General features: G+C 44.8%; 1 protein-coding gene across 2 annotated transcripts in view; it reads left to right on the top strand.

The window, feature by feature from the left end:
• SPNS2 (sphingolipid transporter 2) overlaps positions 1-20,975 on the top strand; it is a 72,703-nt gene that overhangs the window by 22,269 nt on the left and 29,459 nt on the right. For both annotated transcript variants that reach the window (XM_042442526.1, XM_042442527.1), the window contains exons 3-4: positions 16,084-16,235; positions 19,214-19,280. In XM_042442526.1, the coding sequence (XP_042298460.1) occupies positions 16,084-16,235; positions 19,214-19,280 (219 nt within the window). The remainder of the gene's footprint in view (positions 1-16,083; positions 16,236-19,213; positions 19,281-20,975) is intronic.

Genomic DNA, 20,975 nt, shown 5'->3' with positions numbered 1-20,975 from the left:
AAGAGACCCTAAGGGTCATCCAGTCCAACCCTCTGCCATGCAGGAACTCACAACCAAAGCACCTCCGACAGATGGCCATCCCGCCTCTGTTTAAAACCCTGCAAAGAAGGAGACTTCACCATTCTCCGAGGGAGTTTTTTCCACTGTCCAACAGCTCTTACTGTCAGGACGTTCCTCCTAATGTTGAGGTGGAATATTTATTCCTAGAGCTGGCATGCATTGTTCCAGATAGAATCATAGAGTTGGAAGAGACCCCAAGGGGCATCCAGTCCAACCCCCTGCCATGCAGGAACTCTCAATCAAAGTATCCCCGACAGATGGAGATCTCCAAGGAGGGAGGTTCCACTACACTCCGAGGGAGCGTGTTCCACTGTCGAACATCCCTTACTGTCAGGAAGGTCCTCCTAATGTTGAGGTGGCATCTCTTTTCCTAGAGCTTGCATCCATTGCTCCAGGTCCTAGTCTCTGGAGCAGCAGAAAACAAGCTTGCTCCATCCTCAATATGGCATCCCTTCAAGTATTTAAACAGAGGCACTGGGTCACCTTGGTCCAGTCTCACACTCTCAGCCTCAGAACAAACCCTATTATAGTGTCGCCATGGGTCGGGAACGACTTGAAGGCACACAACACACATATAAGACAGAAGCCCTACACCACACATCGGGGGACAAAAGGGTGTGGAATTGCAACTTTTCTCTCCTTTTCGCAGCTAAAAAGGGAGCGTTTGGAGCAGCGTCTACATTTGCATCCCCGCCGCAAGCGCATGGCGGAGCCCACAAGGCCGGCAGGCCCCCCATGTGTGTGGTTGCCTCAACCACGGAGAGAAGCGACCCAGCTTTTCCCTCACGCTTTCCACCATAGGCTTGGATGTCATGAAGCAACTTCTCTTTTTCCAGACCTCAGGATAGGAAGCAGAGTTGTCCCATGCGCTGGGTGTTAGCTGCGGCTTGCTGTCTGGAGGCGAAACCTGCCGCTGCTTGTCTCAACGGTGGTTCCTGGCTTGGATACCTTCAGGGATAAAAATACATATTTAATTATGAGATGTGTCAGAGTTGAGGTGTGACAGAAACCGAATAATTCTGCTATTGCCGGCATCCTCCCCTTGCCCCAGCTGCCTAGGATTTCATTGCCGATGGTAGACAATAAAATTGTATGTGAAGCCGAAGGCTTTCATGGCCGGCATCCATTAAAGACCCCTTTCCCTCCTGCCCATAGGCCTTTCCCCCATTCAAAAGCAAAGCAAGAAAGTATTTGACTGATTGACGGGTGGATTGACTGATAGATGATTGATGGCTTGGCTTTTTCTTAAGCTAGTTTGCAACAGCATTCAAAGTCGGTGCTAATAAAAAAAAACAGATTTATAACAGATGCAGATAAAAATGTATGCAAGAAGTTGCAATGTCAAAATGCGTTTAAGCAAATACTGAGACGTTGTTGGATTAAGCAGCAATTTTAAGATAGTTAAAAATATTGCACCAGTGTATTAAATCCTCTTTCTTAGTAAGCTAGTAAGGTTCCCAAAGCCTGCCTAAACAAACCCTCCTGGTGGAAAGATGACTGTGCACTCTTCCCCCTGCTTCTGGAAAAAGGTGGCCTGGCATAAGAATATGGAGTCCATGCGCTTGCACTGTCTGCCACTGCCTTCTGGCAGAGATAGGCTTTCTACTTTGCCAGCAGTCATGCTTGGGCTGGTCCTGCACAGCATGCGGACGTCATGACCATCCAAACCACCTCGGCGCTCAGTGACAGTGTGCAATTTCCAGGCAAGGAGGCTGACCGCGGAGAAAAGTCTGCTCGCTGGGATCCTCCAAGGTGGCTCATTAAAATCCAAGCCCCGCGCATGGACAACGGCGGGACATCCCTTGTCAGGATGAACTGGCGATGCTCCTTGCTTCTTGGATGCGCCGAGGAGGACAAGCTTGTTATAAACGAAGTGCACTGGCATGATAAGGCGTTGCAGGAATAGAGGCCTGCATGTAACGTTCAATGCCAGAATTCCCCCTAACCATGCGCCTTTATGTGCGCTTTAACGCTCTCCGACACTGGTTCGGTCTTGTGTTTGCTTCTCTTGCCTCCTTCCTGTTTTAAGAGCCGGGAGGGGTGCCTCTTCAGTATACTTTTCTCTCGCGCAACTTACAACACGATGACCCCGCAATATGCTAGCGACAGCTTGAACTGCACTGTTCTTGGGGCTTGCGATGTATAAGAATTAAGATGCCTTAATGTTGATATAGACTCATCCCTCCATATTTGTGGCTTTGATATTTGCGGATTTGATTCACGTGTTCTCTAGGAATATCTAGGTCCTCCAATGCAACTCTATGGTCAACTTTAACTAAGTTGCACTGAAAGACCCAGAGATCCCTAGAGAGAACACCCTACTAGGCCTTTGTAGCTCCTCCAGTGCAGTTACTTCTATGGTCGGTGTCTGTCGGATTCCTAGAGAGGTGTCCTTTAAGGTAAAAACATGGTGTTTTTGTTATTTGTGGTTTTCCCATATTCACGGGGGTCTTGTGCCCCTAATCCCAGCAAATATGGAGGGACAAGTATATGCCTTTATGTGAGTATGAGATGTGTCCATCACCATCACCCCATTTCACAGTTTAATATGCCAAGAAAGAAGGAAGGAGGACAAATCCAACAACTCACAGTGGGATATTTAACAGGACATCGCTTAAAGACAGTGATCTGAAGTGTGGTTTCCCAGAAAATAAGGATGATCGCTACACCGACTACTACCAACTACACCAGCTACTACTTCATCCTCTTTCACTCGCCTTATTTACGTCCCACTTTTCCGGCAAAGCCAGGGCTCAAGGCAGCTTAAAGGCTCAAACAAATGTAACTCAGGGCCTGTCCACATTGCAAAAATAAGGTGATTTGAGACCACTTTAACTACCATGTCTCATTGGTAGAGAATACTGGGATCTGTAGTTTTGTGCAACAGAGACATTGCTGTGGAGCTTAAAGGAAAGTCTTAATCCTTCGATGTTGTTGAATATTCGAGGTGGTTTTTATTTAGATTCGAAAACACTGGTTGGGGATCAACACATCTTGACTTCTTGCTGAATTCATACCAGATCAGGCTGTTTTAGCTGCTTTGGGTCTCTTTGGAGGTATGCTGTTTAAATGATGCATGGGTCCTAAGAGTCCGGAGGTCGCGCCAAAGCCACACTCCATTCCTAAGCACTGGAGGGCAGCTTTGGTGCAGCTTCCGGATTCTTAGGGTGCATGCATCATTTAAACATCATGCCTCCAATGAGACCCCAAGCAGCTTTATTTTGGCAGTCTGTGACAGGCCTTAGTTTAATCTCGGATACCAAACAGCACTTCCATTTGCAAAACACCTCCTTTTCCCACATCAGGATATAGCCATATTCTTCACCGAACACATTGGTGGCAAGCAAGCAGCCGCCTCCATTTTGCACCACATTCGAATGAACCAAAAACCGAGAAACACTGAATAAAACCAACAGTAAAAAGGAGACAATGTTCTCAAAGGGGTTTGTTTGAAATTTAACTTCAGAAATTTCTGGAGTTGAAACCGTCAAAATGGGTGAAACGTTCATTGGATGAAAAAGAAGCAAATCCGTGGGGCTTTTTCCTTAATGAATCATTCATCCGTCGACCTTCTTTGTGCCGCGTTCATCCTTGAAGATGATGCTGATGAACTTTGGAAATGGCAGGCTATGATAGGAGAATTTCCACCTTACCAACCGTATAAGTGAAAGAACCTTTACTTATACGGCCATCCGTGAAACAGCCTTCCATGTTTACGGCTTTCCAAGTTGGCTTTAAAGTGATCCGAAAGGGTTTTGTTTTGGGGTTTTGTTGCAAATCCTTTTGCATTTGCTCCTTCTTTGCCTCCCCAAATGGCATAGCTGTCATCGGAAAGAACTGGAGCTGTTAATGTGCAAGCGATTAACAGGAAATCTGACGGAGACGGTTTGCTTCATTGCGCTCCTTTCTCGACAGGTTAAAATGTAAACTTGGTTACGGCTTTTTAAATTGTTGTTGTTGGTAACGTTGGGAGGAAGCGAAGGTTTTTCCTGGGATTTTAAAGGATGGTCTCAGCCTGAGAATGGATGCTCTGTTTGGGATTTTCCAGGATAAGTCTAGATACTGGGTATTAATTTCCTCAGCCCCCTTTTAACCATCTTTTCGGGATCATTACTTAGAGAGATCTTGCAGCAGCTTTGAGACTAAATGAAAGAAAGAAGTTGACAGCATGAGCTTTCGCAGGCTTCAGTCTCCTTCCTCTGATGCATATGGCTCATATATTCAGGGTCGATATGTATTCATATATTGATCATATATTGGGGTCATATTGATCAGAACTCAGAAAAGACACTTTTCTGGACTATAAGTCCCAGAATTATACTCAGGGGGTGGGTTTGTGGGGTATGGATTGTATGTTTTAATGTTGTAAGTCGCCCTGGTTGCATTGCACAGAGGAGCAGAGTAATGATAATAATAATAATAGTTGTTGTTATTATTATTATTATTATTATTATTATTATTATTATTATTATTATTACCCTGCATTGTCATGCAAGAAGTTAAATTTTCTCATGATTAGGGTGATACAAATGGGACCCGCAACCAAAAATTTCAGTCTGGGGTGTTTCTGTTCAGCCAGCCAATCTCTTTCCGAAAATGCTCCATGCCCTTGCCCTAGATTTTCTCCAACCTTTGATGCGGCAGCTAAAAAGGCCAATGCGATTTTAGGCTGCATCAATAGAAATATAGTGTCTAGATCAAGGGAAGTAATAGTGCCACTCTCTTCTGCTTTGGTCAGGCCTCACCTGGAATATTGTGTCCAGTTCTGGGCACTGCAATTCAAAAAGGACATTGAGAAACTGGAGCGTATCCAAAGGAGGGCGAATAAAATGGTGAAGGGTCTGGAAACCATGCCCTATGAGGAACGACTTAGGAAGCTGGGGATGTTTAGCCTGGAGAAGAGAAGGTTAAGAGGTGATATGATGGCCCTGTTTACACATTTGAAGGGGTGTCACATTGAGAATGGAGCAAGCTTGTTTTCTGATGCTCCAGAGAATAGGGTATGGTGCAATGGATGCAAGAGAAGAGATTGCACCTCAACTTTAGGAGCTGTTTGACAATGGAACACACTCCCTTGGTGTTTGGTGGAGTTTCCTTCTTTGGAGGTCTTTAAACATGCTGCATGTCTATCTGTCGGGGATGACACACAAGGAGCCAAAGAAGCGAAGCTTAAGGTCTGGATCTATGGAAGCACAAAACCAGGAATCTCCCCGCTGTCCCCGGACGGAGCAGGGGGCTCCTTGCAGCTTTGGCCACCTCCGTCACATGCTGCTTCTAATGCGCCATGACCCAGGATTTAAGGATCATGTGCTTTCTTTTGCTCGAGACGGCAAGGCCGCTGCCTCTGGGCTTTAGACATACTTCAGCAGATTAGGGCTTTATCAGCGGCTGAGGCTCTGTCCTGGAGAACAGTAGCATAATTCTCTTTTTCTGTTAAGCAATGTAGAAGCTGAGCAGGAGGGGCAGGGACATATTTAGGGCTATTAAAAGTATAGGTTACTTGCTTGGCTGGCTGGACCACTGGGATATGAATGAACAGGGTGTGGATAAGAGTACTGGGTGGGTTTCTTTCTTACACTTTCTTGCACGTACCTATAATACACACACACACACACACACACACACACACACACACACAATGTTGTTGCATTAACAAACGGACCAGTACTGTGAATAAATAGACTCCAGAAAGATGTCATTGACCTAAAATTGGTTTCAGAATGATTAGCCTTTCTTGGCTTCTTTCAAGGGAGCGATGCAAACATGGACTTAAACCCAGTTTTGGTTATGTGTTAACTTCCACTTCACTTTCTAAAACTGTAGATTCATCTCCAAACTGTTCTTCCTTGAAGGGATCCGTCATCTTTTCATCTCTTTTATATAGTTCTTTAATGTATCTGGACTTGGTCATGTAATGTTTTTCCCTGCTGGTCACAGAGCATCTCCTCTCTTAGTTTAAGTTCCCTTTGATTTCTCGGATCCTCCGGGAGAGGTCCCTTGTTCCTTCTTGTTTCTTGTTGCCTTCTATTTCTCTACGCTGATTATTATACAATAGTATTTCTCCATGACCCTGCGTACAAGTTGCCAAACAGTTTCATTCTGCATTCTGCCTGTATCTCTGTCCCTTTTAACCTTTGCTTCTTGTCTCTCCTCAACTGCTTCAAGGGTTTCATCTGTCATCCATTGCTGGCTTGTCTTTCTTTTTTGGCTGCAGAGAGTGTCTTTTTGCATTCCTCCCTGACAATGTTCTTTTGGCTCCCAATCGATTAGGCTTAATAGTGCAAATCTGTTTTTTGAACATCATATTTAAAGTCTTCTGGAACCCAGAAGCAATGTTTAGGGCAAAGTTAGAAACATAGGGAGCCACCATATCCAGAGGCAGATTACTGATGTATTTAGTTCAATGCGGTCCGCACTGACTGGCAGGGATCATGCCTAGACCTTTTGCAGGGATCATGCCTAGGACCTTTTGAATGCAAACCTAGCATTCAAATTAGGATCATGCCTGGGACTTTTTGAACGCAATAATGTCCCATAGGAGTATCCGCTATGTCTATAAGGTTTATACCTGGTCTGTCTAGTTTTATTTCTTAGCTTTCAGGATCAAGGTTAGGTTTCTAGCATAGGAGAGCAGGATAGCATACCTTACCCCCCCCCCCTCCATACTTCAAACTCAACAGATATATCACTGCCACAACCCACCGGAAGATGCAGAGGAGATGTTTCATGCACGACTGGAACTGCCACTCAGGATTACCTTCTGCTGTTGCTTGCTTTAGTGCCATGCATATTAATGCTGCTTTCCATTATTTATGACCGCTGTTGCTACCGTTGGGTCAGTCCTTCTTTTTACCCCGCCAACACTTGTGCACATTGGTGGAAACATGAGAAAAGGATCTTCTTGGTGGATGCGCCTGACCTCCAGAACTCCCTATGGTAGCGGACGTTGATCAAGCCCCCACATCGATGCTCTTCTGCCAGTGTGCAAATCCATTCGTATTTAAATATCTATTGGGGATGCTGTCGTTGCCGCCTGCATTACAGGTCATGCGTTGAGGAGGGAGGTGAGTCGGAAGACTTTCCCAACTACAGTACCTGACAATTTTGTGATGATATGCTTCCATCTTTATCTATGAGGATATATGTGAAAGTAATAAATCTGGGTTGAATCTGTTATTCACATGTATCCCAGATGTACCCGATTGCCTTATATGCTTGACTATAAGTCGACTTCATATACGAGGGCACATTTTGGGGCCAAAATTCTGGATTTTGATTTGATCCCTGGATAAGTCGAGGGTAAAACATAGGGACATGTAATGAAGGATGTAAAGGACGATGTAAAGGAAAACAATGCCAAAGCACTTACAAAATCCCAGCAGACATAACTTTGTGCGCATACTAAAGACTGGATGGCTGAGAGAGTAGAAGGAGATCAGTGCTTCCAGGGCAGATTAAACTCTTGCCTTTCACATAATACATATATGCACATATATACATACACATGCGTTAAAATACAGTACTTACATTGACCCATGGATAGGTCGACTCAGTTTTTTTGGGTCAATTTTTTAACCTACATTTCTAGATTTATACATGACTATATACAGTAACTTTGGGTGGGCTGCCAAAAAACCCCACCACTTAATCCGAGATAATCGATATTGGGGTTTTCCCCCCAAGTTTTTCAGAAAGATCTGCATCATCGGTAGTATGAATAACGGATGCAAATAGACCCGGGATAAAACACAGCATGCCTCGAACATGTTCAGCTGCGTTTGCATCGTCGCCTCCATCTTTATTCGAGCGCAGACACGCGGGAGCAACCGAACTTGCAGAGATGTGCAAGTGTGAATGACAAATCCTGAATGCGTGAGTGAGATGTTTCGCATCGGTGCGCTAAAAAACCTGACCCCCCCAGGGTCAAAATAGGCATTATGCAGACACTTTGCAACAGTGCTTCAATGCTGATTCTCTCTTACTTTCGCATCTTGCGTTCCAAAATCCTTTTGCGCGGTCAGCAGTCGGCAGGTAAACATGAGCCTAGTTTGCAGTTTATGTGCTGAGGCACATTTCTGTAAAGAGGACCCACTTTATGGATGAGAAGAGAGGCTGGTAGCCACTGGAATTCCTTTTTAACCTTTAATGTGACCCTTACAGTCCTTTGCTATGGTGTGAGCACTAAACCACACCAAGATCTTCTCATGCGTTTGACGTACAATGAGCAAAGTTGTTGGTGGGAACAGAGTTTAATTGAAATTCAACTGAATTTTAATATCTCGCAACGCAGGGATTTCTGCGCATGAGAACTCCTACCGCCAAGTATCCCCTTGAAGGCTTTTGCATAATCGATTCCTCCTTTTTGTAGGAAGAAAAATCATTCATGCTCTGCTCCGGGAATATAAAATCTCAGCTCCTCTTTCGCCATGTAGATGCATTTTTCTTTTCTTGCAAAACGAAACCCAGGTTGGAGACAGGAGTATTTTATAAAGTACAGTACTATAAGCTCAGTTTTGTTCGGATGCCTATTTTTATCATTACGAAGTCCATGCTGTCCAAGTTGGATGTGGCACTTTCGGATCAGAAAAGAGAACTTTCTGCATAGGACTTAATATTTCTGTGTTGAAATACAGTTTACTATGCACAAAATGCTGCTTTCTGTGCGAAAAACCAAGATGTGAATTTTGCGCAGAGTAAGTCTTGAACTGTGAAGATTCTCATCAGTCCAGGACTTTTCCCGTCAAAGTTTCTCAATGCTCAAAACGCATGTTTTTACTAATTTCTGAATATTCTTTTCATCCCTACCAAAGTCCTTTTCACGCTGCATGATGTTTACACTTTAATAATAATCATAGTAATAATAATCATAATAATTTATTTATATCCCGCCTCTCCCTGCAGGGAGACTGCCATGTTCCTGGAATTTGCAGTCTGGTTAATAAGAGAATTTGAAGTACCCCTCTCTAAACTGTAAATCCCAGGATGCCATAGAACCATGGCAGCTAATGGAATCATAGGCCGTTAAAGACTGCCAAATAAGCTGCTTCAGGTCTCTTTGGGATATGCTGTTTAAACGATGCATGGATCCAAGAGTCCGGAGTTGCCCAAAGCCACACCCATTCCTAAGCACTGGAGGGCAGCTTTGGTGCAGCTTCCGGATTCTTAGGATGCATGCATCATAAACAGCATACCTCCAAAGAGACCCCAAGCAGCTTTATTTGGCAGTCGGGAACAGGCCATAGTGCTCCAAAAGGTTTCCGAGCGTTACTTCTATATATCCCAACCAATAACATCCAAAATCCACCAAAATGGATACCTTTATTGGCCAGCCAAAATGCAGATATACATGTTGCAAGCTTTCGAAGTTCCACTGGCTTCTTCATTGGACGAAGGTGTTACAAACCAAACTGGAAGGACAAAATGGAAGGTGGTAGTCTCAGGCCTGCATTTTGCGGGTTTTTTTCTGGTCAGAGGGTACGGAGGGGTATCTCTTGCAAGCTGCAGCACCTCCTAGACCATCGCAAAGTCCAGGAAATTAACATCCAAGGTGGAGTTGAAGGCTTTCATGGCGGCATCATAGTTTTTTGTGTGGTTTTTGGGGCTATGTGGCCATGCTCTAGAAGGGTTTATTCTGACGTTTCACCAGCTCTTGGCTGGCATCTTCAGAGAATGCTGGCAGGAAGAGAGTGGTGTGGTGGTGCATGTATATATGTGTGTGTGTATACACACACACATACACACATACATATAAACACAACACACACACCACACATAACATACACACATACTGTGTGACCCGGGTAGGGAGAAGTATACATATACCCACTCTCTTCCATGGCACATTCTCTGCAGATGCCAGCCACAGATGCTGGCGAAACGTCGGAATAAACTCTTCTAGAAATGGCCACAGAGCCCCAAAAACCCACAAAGAACTAATTTAACATCCATTGCAATACAAAAAAATGCGTCCTTTGCAATCCAATATGTCTCCATCCTTGTGAGGCCACAGGCCCCTTTGTTCGGCAGAGGCCAGTGAATTTCTCAAGGAGGCTTCATGCTTTGGCATCAGAAAACTTGGGCATTTGGTTGGCCCATAAAGTATCGATGTCTGGTGTGTTTTTGATGTAAGGATTTGTTAATAGCCAACATGGCTACTCTCCTGGATGTTTTGTAGTATAAAACCCTGGTTTTCACTCCACTGAAGGCATCTGAGGAAGTAGACTTCAATCTAGAAAAGTTCATGCTGCCAACTTCTTTCTTTCAGTTAGTCTCAAGGTGCTGCCGAGATCTCCTCACATACTGGTTCATATATCTGGTTAAGATGCCTTGAAGACCGGGGATTGTGACACTAATGCTGTAGTGCCCCAGTGATGCAGATGGCAACTTTTTGCGCTCATTGATGCGTTATTGTGTGTGCCAGTTTGTCGCCTGGTGGCCACTTCTGGCTAACTTTCCCTCCATACTTGGATCGGCTGGGCTCAGATGGCAGACATATAGTCCGCTCACCATGTTCCCTCCGAACCCCCACCAATTTGGTAGGACCGGCCAAACTTAAATGTGCAGGCGCCGCTTTTCAAAGCGACCAAGGTGACCAAACGTCACAATTGCAAAGGACGAGGCCTGCAAATGTGGACTTCAAGAAAAGCATACAAAATAAAATCTAAAAACACTCAATAAATATGAATTAATTTTGTACGGCTATATCCACAGCTATTCCACTATTCAATTTAATATGTATTTTAATATGTACTCAACCGTATGTGGGTGAATTTATCTTCCTTAAAACGCCTCGTTGGCTTGGCAATGTACTTACAGAACTCGAGCGAGACAAAGACTTCAAACTGGAATGAATTCTTGACCAATATTTAATGCATTCCTTTTATTTGTCCAATGTGCTGAAATCAAGGAGTGCACCATTCAGCATTTGCATTTGGTCCTCAAGGCAGCTCATTGCCACACTAATTTGCTGTCCTTTTCCTCCCGCGAGCAACAAACGCAAACAAGCTCTGGGTGCGAGTCTTGTCTGCTTTGCTTCTTTTAGGAAAAGAGAACCTCAGAAGGATCCATCCTATCCCCCTATTTGCAACAGGGCTGCATTCCCACTTACAAATAAATCGCTCTGGCAAATCCGAAGCGATGGATCGGTTCAGCAGCGGAGTGTGAAGCGATTGGATTCGGTTTCGGCAGCGAGGTGAATCGATGGATCGTCGGCAGCAGAGGTGAATCGATGGATCGGTTCGGCAGCAGAGTGTGAATCGATGGATCGGTTTCGGCAGCAGAGTGTGAATCAATGGATCGGTTCAGCGCAGCCGAGTGTGAATGATGGATCGTTTCGGCAGCGGATGTTGAATCAAGGATCGGTTCAATGCAGCGAGTGTGAATCGAGGATGTTTCGGCAGCGGAGTGGAACGATGGATCGGTTCAGCAGCAGAGTGTGAATCAATGGATCGGTTCATGCGCAGCAGAGTGTGAATCAATGGATCGGTTCGGCAGCGAGTGTGAATAATGGATCGGTTCGGCACGGAGTGTGAATCAATGGATGGTTCAGCGCCGATGTGACGATGGATTCGGTTCGGCAGCGAGTGTGGATCGATGGATCGGTTGGGCAGCGGAGTGTGAACGATGGATCGGGTCGCCAGCGGAGTGTGGTTCACACTGTATTTGCCCCGATCGCATTTTCTGGCTGCAAAATAAAATAACTCACTTGTAGTTCAAAATTGATGAATATATCAATTCAAATGGACTCGCTCCAGCTGGCCGATGGGCAAATTTAAATCGATTTTCCGATCCACATTGATTCGCACTTGTGCGGCCTCGGTTTATCCAAAAAGACACGGGAAAAATCAGCGTTAAAAAAGTCAAATGGCTCTAGCGCATGGCCCGCCTCTCCGAATTGGTTTAGCGATTCGGTTCAGTGGAACCAGGTCATTTAAACCGCTTCAAACCGATTTGTGAACCGGTTAAAACGTAGTGGGAATGAGACCAAGACAGCTACCAAGTAGATGCATTTCTGGAAAGGGAACAGCAAAGGTGCTGTCACTCAATTGCGCATCTTAATCGCTCAAAACGGAGAGCATTTTGGAATGTCTCCTATTTTCAAGCCATGGATGGTTGAATCTGTGGATGTCAAATCTGTGTATATGGTGGGCTGACTGTATAATGTATCCAAACCATAGAGACCATTTCTTGTAGCTAATTTCACAATGGCAGCCCTATTCGCACAACTGAAGCCTGTTTTGGCTCTAAGAAGCCACTCTAAACATGGAATTGTAACAAAAAACATCCCAGCAACCCCGGGGCAACATGAAACAACTGCCAACACGCTGCGTATTTATTTGTTTGTCGGATATTAACTGTCATAACTGTCAACATTACGTGGCACTGGTATGGATTTTTATTATGATTATTGTAATCATTGTGGCTCATGTTGATTTCATGTTTTTTTTGAGGCTGTTTTTCTTTCCGTAGCCATTTAAGCCCTGTATTTCGGAGAAATGTGTGTATAATAAACCCGACTGGTGATGATACTAATTGTCTACCGCGGTCACAAGAGAAAAGCTAAGCGGATTTGTAGCAAAGTCAAAACATGAAAAGGGAATGGAAGGAGGCAGGAACCCCAGGCTCTTTGCGACAGATGAAACTGGTCCATATTGGTTTGACCATATGTGTTAACCCAAACTGGGCAGTTAAAGAAGGAGCAGCTGAGCACCCTCCACCCCATTTTGGACTCCCAGACTTTTGTGGCCACACACACTCATTTTGGATCATTTTGAGATAGGTGGAAGGAGAGACAGTTAGGGAATAAATACCCTGGGGTCTCTAGAGGTAGGATTTCTAAGTTTGGGTGCAATTTTTTTCCATCAGTGGAATGTGCTTGTCAGGATTTTGGGTTCTTCTCGGGGGACCACAAAAGCCAGACCTGCAAAACTTACCTGGAACCTTCTGTAGCCATGTTTTCAGCCTTGAGAAGGAGGCCATGTCCTGTGAAGAAGAGTTGTAAGGTTGAAGTATGGACCTTTCTCTCCTGGAAGGGAGATGGCTAAGAGGGGACCTGAGCTCTACTTCAATATTTGAAGGGCTTTCATGTAGCCCAGTGGTTCCCAAACTTTGGCCTTCACGTTTTGGGACTTCATCTCCTGGAAAGGAGGTGGCTTGAGATCCATCTTTCAACATTTGAAGGGCTTTCATGTAGCCCAGTGGTTCCCAAACTTTGGTCCTTCAAGTTTTGGGACTTCATCTCCTGAAAGGAGGTGACCTGAGCTCTATCTTTCAACATTGAGAAGGGTTCATGTAGCCCAGTGGTTCCCAAACTTTGGTCCTTCAAGTTTTGGGATCATCTCCTGGAAAGGAGGTGTGAGATCCATCTTTCAACATTTGAAGGGCTTCATGAGCCCAGTGGTTCCAAACTTTGGCCTTCAAGTTTTTGGGACTTCACTCCTGAAAAGGAGGTGGCCTGAGATCCATCGTTCAACATTTGAAGGGCTTTCATGTAGCCCAGGTGGTTCCCAAACTTTGGTCCTTCAAGTTTTGGGACTTCATCTCCTGGAAAGGAGGTGGCCGGAGATCCATCTTTCAACATTGAAGGGCTTTCATGAGCCCAGTGGTTCCCAAACTTTGGTCCTTCAAGTTTTGGGACTTCATCTCCTGGAAAGGAGGTGGCCTGAAGCCCATCTTTCAACATTGAGAAGGGCTTTCATGTAGCCCAGTGGTTCCCAAACTTTTGGTCCTTCAAGTTTTGGGACTTCATCCTCTGGAAAGGAGTGGCCTGAGATCCATCTTTCAACATTTGAAGGGCTTTCATGTAGCCCAGTGGTTCCCAAACTTTGGTCCTTCAGTTTGGGACTTCATCTCCTGGAAAGGAGGTGGCCTGAGACCATCTTTCAACATTTGAAGGGCTTTCAGTAGCCCAGTGGTTCCCAAACTTGGTCCTTCAAGTTTTGGGACTTCATCTCCTGGAAAGGAGGTGGCCTGAGATCCATCTTCAACATTTGAAGGGCTTTCATGTAGCCTAGTGGTTCCCAAACTTTGGTCCTTCAAGTTTTGGGACTTCATCTCCTGGAAAGGAGGTGACCTGAGATCCATCTTTCAATATTTGAAGGGTTTTCATGTAGGGCAGTGGTTCCCACAATTCGGTCCTTCATGTTTTTGAGACTTCAGCTCCGAGAAGCCCAAGCCAGCTTGACCAACAATCATGGATTCTGAGAAGTGACGTCCAAAACCTCTGCAGGACCAGAGATTTTGAACCACTGGTGTGGACGATGGAGCATATTTGATCTTTGCTGTTCCAGGGAACCTAAGTCAGCAAATTAAGAAGGCGGTTCTAGTTATATACCATGTGTGCGCACCTTCAAGTCACCTGTCGATGTATGTATTATGAATTTCATGGGCTTTTCTTAGGCAAGGGATCCCCAGTGGTGGTTTTGCCTGTTGCTTCTTCTGAAATATACCCCACAGCACCTGGTGTTAGTTGGTGGTCTCCCATCCAAGTACTAACCAGGGCTGTTCATGCTTAGCTTCCAAGATCAGACAGGATCTGGTACCTTCAGAGTATTTAGGCCTAACTAAACATCATGCGTGTGCGCTGTGTGCCTTCCAGTTGTTTCTGGCTTACCCTATCTTGGGGTTTCCTTGGCAAGATTTGTTCAGGGGAGGTTTGCCATTGCTTTCCCCTCATACCCTGCGACATTTCACAGGTGAACTCTGGGCTACATGTGGCCAAGCAGCATCAGAGTGTAGATAAGATGGAAAAAGTGAAGACGAAGGCTTTCATGGCCGGCATCCATAGTTTTTTGTGGGTTTTTCGGGCTCTGTGGCCATGTTCTAAAAGAGTTTATTCCTGATGTTTCATTGGCATCTGTGGCTGGCATTGTCAAAGAATGCTGGCATGGAAGAGAGCGGGGTATGTACATATAATGTGTGACCCTGAGTATATACCCAACTCTCTTCCATGCCCGCATTCTCTGAAGATGCCAGCCACAGATGCAGGCGAAAGATCAGGAATAAACTCTTCCAGAACCGAAAAACCCACAAAAAACTAAAGATGGCAAATGTTAATAATGAAGAACAACGGTTAGGATAGTCTGCAGCAGTTTGCTTTTGCCTGAGCCTCCTGAGAAGGGCAAAATGCTGTTTCGGCGTCTCTCTGCAGAGTTCGCCAACTGCAGGCTCTTTTTTTTACTTGGAACTCAATTTGCGGCAATTAAAATGACCGCTTGAGCTTCCCTCCGTTGTGGGCATCATCAGATCTCCCATGTTTAACATTGACGTTTGTGAGATGGCTCTGAGTCACAGGCCTGCCCTTTAGGGCTTGGCCTTTGCACACATCTGTCTCCGATATGACAAGGAGGACAGGAGGCATCGAATTAGACTTGTAATTACAGGGTTTTGGGTGACATTCCAGCTCTCCACAAAGGCAGCATTGAAATGGAGCGGCTGGGACCCAGAGGAGGAAAGGTGGCGGCTGACTTGTGCTTAGTCAAAGTGCTCAGAATAGCCATTTTCACCCAGACTGAGTTACAAAATGGAGCCCTAGTGACGCAGTGGTTTAAATGCCAGCCACAGGGTTGTCAATTCGATCCCGGAGGGCTCCAAGGTGGACTCAGCCTTGCATCCTTTCGTAGGTCGGTAAAATGGTTACCCAGCTTGTTGGGGGCAATTGGCTTACGGATTGTAAACTGCTTAGTGCTTAGTTCAACAATGAAGCTGTATAGGAATGGAAATGCGATTGCTATTGCTGTTGTTGAGAATGTGTTGAGAATTAATGGTCCTAAAGATTGGGAAGAAGTGGATTCCTTACCCGCGGGTTCAGGCAAGGAGTTTAGAAAAAATATATATTCCACAAAGCAAATCTTGATTTTACCATTATACATAAGCAACACCATTTTACTCTGCCATTGTACTGAATGGGACTTGAGCATCCATGGATTTTGGTATCCACAGGAGGGTCCTGGAACCAAGGCCCCACTGTAATATTACTAATACCACCACACTGACCAGTTGCTTCCCCTGCTTTTGTCTTTCCAGTATTTCTGGCTGTTTGTCCTCTCGCGAGGCTTGGTCGGCATCGGTGAGGCCAGTTACTCCACCATTGCTCCCACCATCATCGGCGATCTCTTCACCAAAAACACCCGGACGCTCATGTTGTCGGTCTTCTACTTTGCAATCCCTCTGGGCAGGTATGGAACATTACATCCGGGGTTTTCCATTCATTCATGTTCTGCTTTGAAAATCTGTGGCAGGTTTTCCCATCATGCTGTTTCCAGGTTCTAGAGGAGTAGGTCCATTAATCCTTTGCAGCAAAAACAACGAAGGCTGCAGTCGGCGCTGCAGAAATAATCCGGTTTGACACCGCTTTAACTGCCATGGCTCCATGCTATGGCATTCTGGAAAGTGTAGTCTGTTGTAGCACCAAAGGCACCATGGCATGGAACCATGGCAGTGAAAGTGGTGTCGAACCAGATTATTTCTGCAGTGCCGATGCAGCCTAAGAGTTGAAGGCTAACAAGTTTTGTTTCATGGGTTCAATCTCCTGCCGTTATAAGAAATCCACATCTAAAGCATCACTGGCAGGTGGCTGTCTGTTTAAACACGTTCAAAGAACAAGAATCCATTCCACAGTTGAACAGCTCTGACCACTAGGAAAGGTCCTCTTGATATTTATTTAGTCTGAATATCCTGTCTTGCAATTTGAATCCACTGTTTTGCATCCTACCCTCTGGAGCAGCAGAAAAAAAGCTTGCTCCATCCTTGAGATATTTATGGCTATCTGTAGTTTGAGCATTGGACTAAGACTCCGGAGACCAGCTCTGCTATGTAAACCCATTGGGTGACATTGCCAAGTCACACTCTCTCAGCCTCAGGGGAAGGCAATGGCAAACCTTCTCTGGACAAATCGTGCCAAGAAAACCGCATGATAGGTTTGTAAGTCGGAAATGACTCGAAAGCACCCAACAACAACAAAACCCTGCCACTTTTCCGTCCCCTTTTCGCCAGGCTAAACATGCCCAGTTCCATCAACCATTCCTTAGGGATTCCTAGTCTCCAGACCTTTGCTATTTTGGTTGCTGTCCTCTGCACAGATTCCAGGTTATCAGTCTCCTCCTTAATCTGCGGTACCCAGAACTACCCATTTCTGGAAAAATGCTTTTGAATTGAGGAATAATGCATTACAAGTACAAATCTGTGCTTTATTACAAATACAAATGCATTACAAATACAAACCTAGGTATAATGCATTACCTTTTCAGCATTTTGAAAATGGTGTAATACAAAGAAACACCAACGAGAAAATGCCACAGTCTTTCCAGTAATGGCTGAAGGTTAGTCATTACCTGGAAGAAACGCTGCATACAAGAACTATATTTATTCTTCCTGCTGTTTGCCTGATTTATCGTTTACGGATTGACCTGGATTGGCGCGTTTATTGGTTTAATGTAGCGTTCTTTGAGCACCGTTATTCTGGCCTGGCTCAGGATAAACTAGTTTCTGTATTCCTATCATTCTGCCTCTGTACATGTATAAGGAGTTCCCATTAAAAGCCAGGGGCTGCATTTTGCAAGCAAATCAAAACATGGCAACACTCATTTTTGGGCAACGGCAAACAGGATCCCTAGCGGTCCAAAAGTGGGAATCCAAACATGAACCCAATTTGGTCAACGTCGCTGTGCAGGCGCTTCCGCGTTTTGACTGCCCGCTTTTTGACGGTCCTCTCTTTCAACCCTTTTCAGTTATAACCAGAACCCATACATTTGATGCACAGTCCACTCTTTCGGTCGATTTTGTCGTTTTTCCATGCCTACCCATGCATTTTTGCACCCATTCGCAAACCATACATCCATTACTGACATTAGTTTGCATCTGCAAACTAAACATAAAGACTGGCTCCACTTTTTGATTTCAAATAGCTTGCATCCATTCCTCTGTCTCCTATTCTCTGGAGCAGCAGAAAACAAGCTTGCACAGTGTGACATCCCTTCAAATGTTTTCGATGACCCAACGAAGAAAGCTTGGTGAGCATGCCTGTCTTTTGGCTCGCCGCTTCCTCCATTGCTTTGCCTCCCTTATCAGCCGGGTGCATTTGTGCATTCTGTGGCCATGAGGAATGCTCTGCCCTGACAATGCCTGACCCTGGGCTTGGCAAGGTTGCAGACAGGGTGGGCATGCAGGGCTCCAAATTCCATCCAGCAAGGCCATTTCCTGCAGAGAAACTGGCTGCGGTGTGTTTGTTTCCATGGAATGAAGGGAGGGGGAAGACCTTTCCAGTAATCATCTGGCTTGCAAAACATCTGGGATGGGGAAACACGCTATCCCCGACTCAGGACATCCAGCCTCAAGACAAAGGCTTGAAAGCATTGCAGTTGCTTTTTAGGAAGATACGCATGCTGGGAATTGTGAAACCAACACAGGGACAGCTTTTTCCCAGAGAATATACACTCGTCCCTCCATATTTGTGGCTTTGATATTTGCGGAATTGATTATTCATGGATTTGATAAATACCTTCTCTCCAGCTACTCCTGCGCAGTTCTATGGTCAGTCTGTCGGACATTGAACACAGAGTTGCACTGAAAGACTTAGAGATCCCTAGAGATAATACTCTACTAGGCCTTTGTAGCTCCTCCAGCGCAGTTCTATGGTCAGTGTCTGTCGGACGTTGACCACAGAGTTGCGCTGGAGGACCTAGAGAGACCACTCTACTAGGCCTTTGTAGTTCCTCCGGCGCAGTTCTATGGTCAGTCTGTCGGACATTGACCACAGAGTTGCACTGGAGGACCTAGAGATCCCTAGAGAGAATACTCTACTAGGCCTTTGTAGCTCCTCCAGTGCAGTTCTATGGTCAGTGTCTCTTTCTTTTTACCCCTCTTTCTCCATTGCCATCTCCTTCAACCCCATTTCTCCTTACTCCTTACTCATTCCTTATTCCTCCCTTCTTCACTAACTCTTCCCTTCCTCACTTACTCTCACCTTATGCACCTTCTCATACCCCTCATGCTGTTTTTAACTTTGTTTTTGTTAGCACTTCTGCACCTACTAGCATTGGCCGATCAAGAACCATTGGGAAATCAAGATTAGGTGCTTTAGTAAATCCATGAAGTAGCATTTGATTTGCTTCTAACTGGCTATTTTATTAATCTTTGCGTTGGTCTTGTTTTCCAGCGGTTTAGGATACATCACTGGTTCGAGTGTCAAGCAAGTGGCTGGCGACTGGCATTGGGCCCTCCGGGTGAGTAGCACAACTTCTATTTCAGTTTAATATGTTTAATGATTAAAAAGGAGTAAAGATTGACACCGCTTTGCAGACAGGATTATGTGGGAACAAGTGGGAACTCCTTGGTTTGAATATCATATTAACCTGTTCTTCCCGCAAACAAACTGGAAGATCATTCTCTCTACTGCTACTTGTAACTTGGAGCACAAACAATTAATCCTCAAATCCAACCCATGTTATCATTTCACTTCTCTTTTATAAAAATTGCAAAGGTTCCCACTCTTCCTGAAACACATTTACTTCTTTTGCTCTTAACAGAGTGGTTGATTTATCCATTTCTGCTAAGTCAAGCATCTTCACAATCCAGTCTCCCACTGATAGCATTGCAACATTTTCCCTCTTTGGGGCATATAACAGTCTTGCCGCCGTCACCATATATTGCATTATCAAACTCCGCGAATTTAGTATTGCATTTTGTGAGTCGACATTTAGGTAAATCCCATAGATCTCCACTGGCTGGGACTAGCAATCGAGTTTAGGCCATCGTCCCCCGATAATTTAAACATTGACCTTAAGAAAATAATTTATGGAGCCGCCGCCTGATGCATTGCAGGCTCCTTTTCTTTAGGTTGCAATGTCTTTGTATTAAATCAGTGAATCAGACTTTTTGAACGCTATGAAAATATATCCATGCTCTACATATAAGTTAGTAAGAGAAAGGCTGGATATTAAACTATAGAAACCTTCCTAAGTATGATTGACTGCTTTTCGCCCTTGTTTTGCTTTGTTTTGTTTCCAGTTCATGGTAGATCATTCTCCGGCCGGGAAAGCAAATGCAACAGCCTTATATCAACCCTGTTACTAATAATTCCCCTTTCTGTTGTTAAAATAGTCAAAATTATTTTCCTGTTTTGGAGTGGAAAGAGAGACACTTTGCCTCCTTTTACATGTGGTTTTTTTTCCTGCCCCGAAGTGTTTGGTTTCCTTCTGTTTTCTGTCCCCAAGAGACCTTGATAAAAGTGTCGAAGGGACTCAAAACACAATGCTTACGGCAGACACAAAAGATGACCTGGTCGGGAAAACAGCCATCGGGAAACAGAAACGGCGAAACTGTTTCCTGATCTTTAACCCTGCGGGGATTTTGGCCGATGGAGCAAGGGCAACTCCATGCTTTTCTGACTTCTCTCATCGCTAGCGTCGCCGGGAAAATAACACGAAGGGACAGGCAAAATTTGTGGCATGCACAAGTCACACTCGGGAAGCAGCTGTTAACAAGTTTGTGCTCAAGCTGGACACCAAACGAAAGCATTTCAGTCCACTTAGCCATGGGTTTCTCGGTAAAATTAATATATCGTTCGCATTCATGAATACAGGAGACAGTGAGTCCTTGGCATCTATTGGGAATTGGTTCCAGGACCCGCCATGGATACCAGAATCCATGGATGCTCCAGTCCCCTTAAATACAACGGCAGAGTAAAATGTATAAAATGACAAAATCATTTTTGCTTTTTGAAATTTAAATTTTAAAATACATATTTTCAAGCCGCGGATGGTTGAGTCCGTGGATAAGGAATTCATGGATCTCAAGGGCCGACTGTATTTATTCATTTGGCATCTTGTTCAGGGAAAGGAATAGCTTTTCAATACTGAAATAGGGGGCATCCCTTAAAGTAAGGGACATGGTCCAGTCCTATAAGGGGTGCCTTAAAG

The sequence above is a fragment of the Sceloporus undulatus genome, chromosome 11 (assembly GCF_019175285.1).
Source record: "Sceloporus undulatus isolate JIND9_A2432 ecotype Alabama chromosome 11, SceUnd_v1.1, whole genome shotgun sequence".
Lineage (NCBI taxonomy): Eukaryota > Metazoa > Chordata > Lepidosauria > Squamata > Phrynosomatidae > Sceloporus > Sceloporus undulatus.
This window is presented reverse-complemented; position numbering and strand designations above follow the sequence as displayed.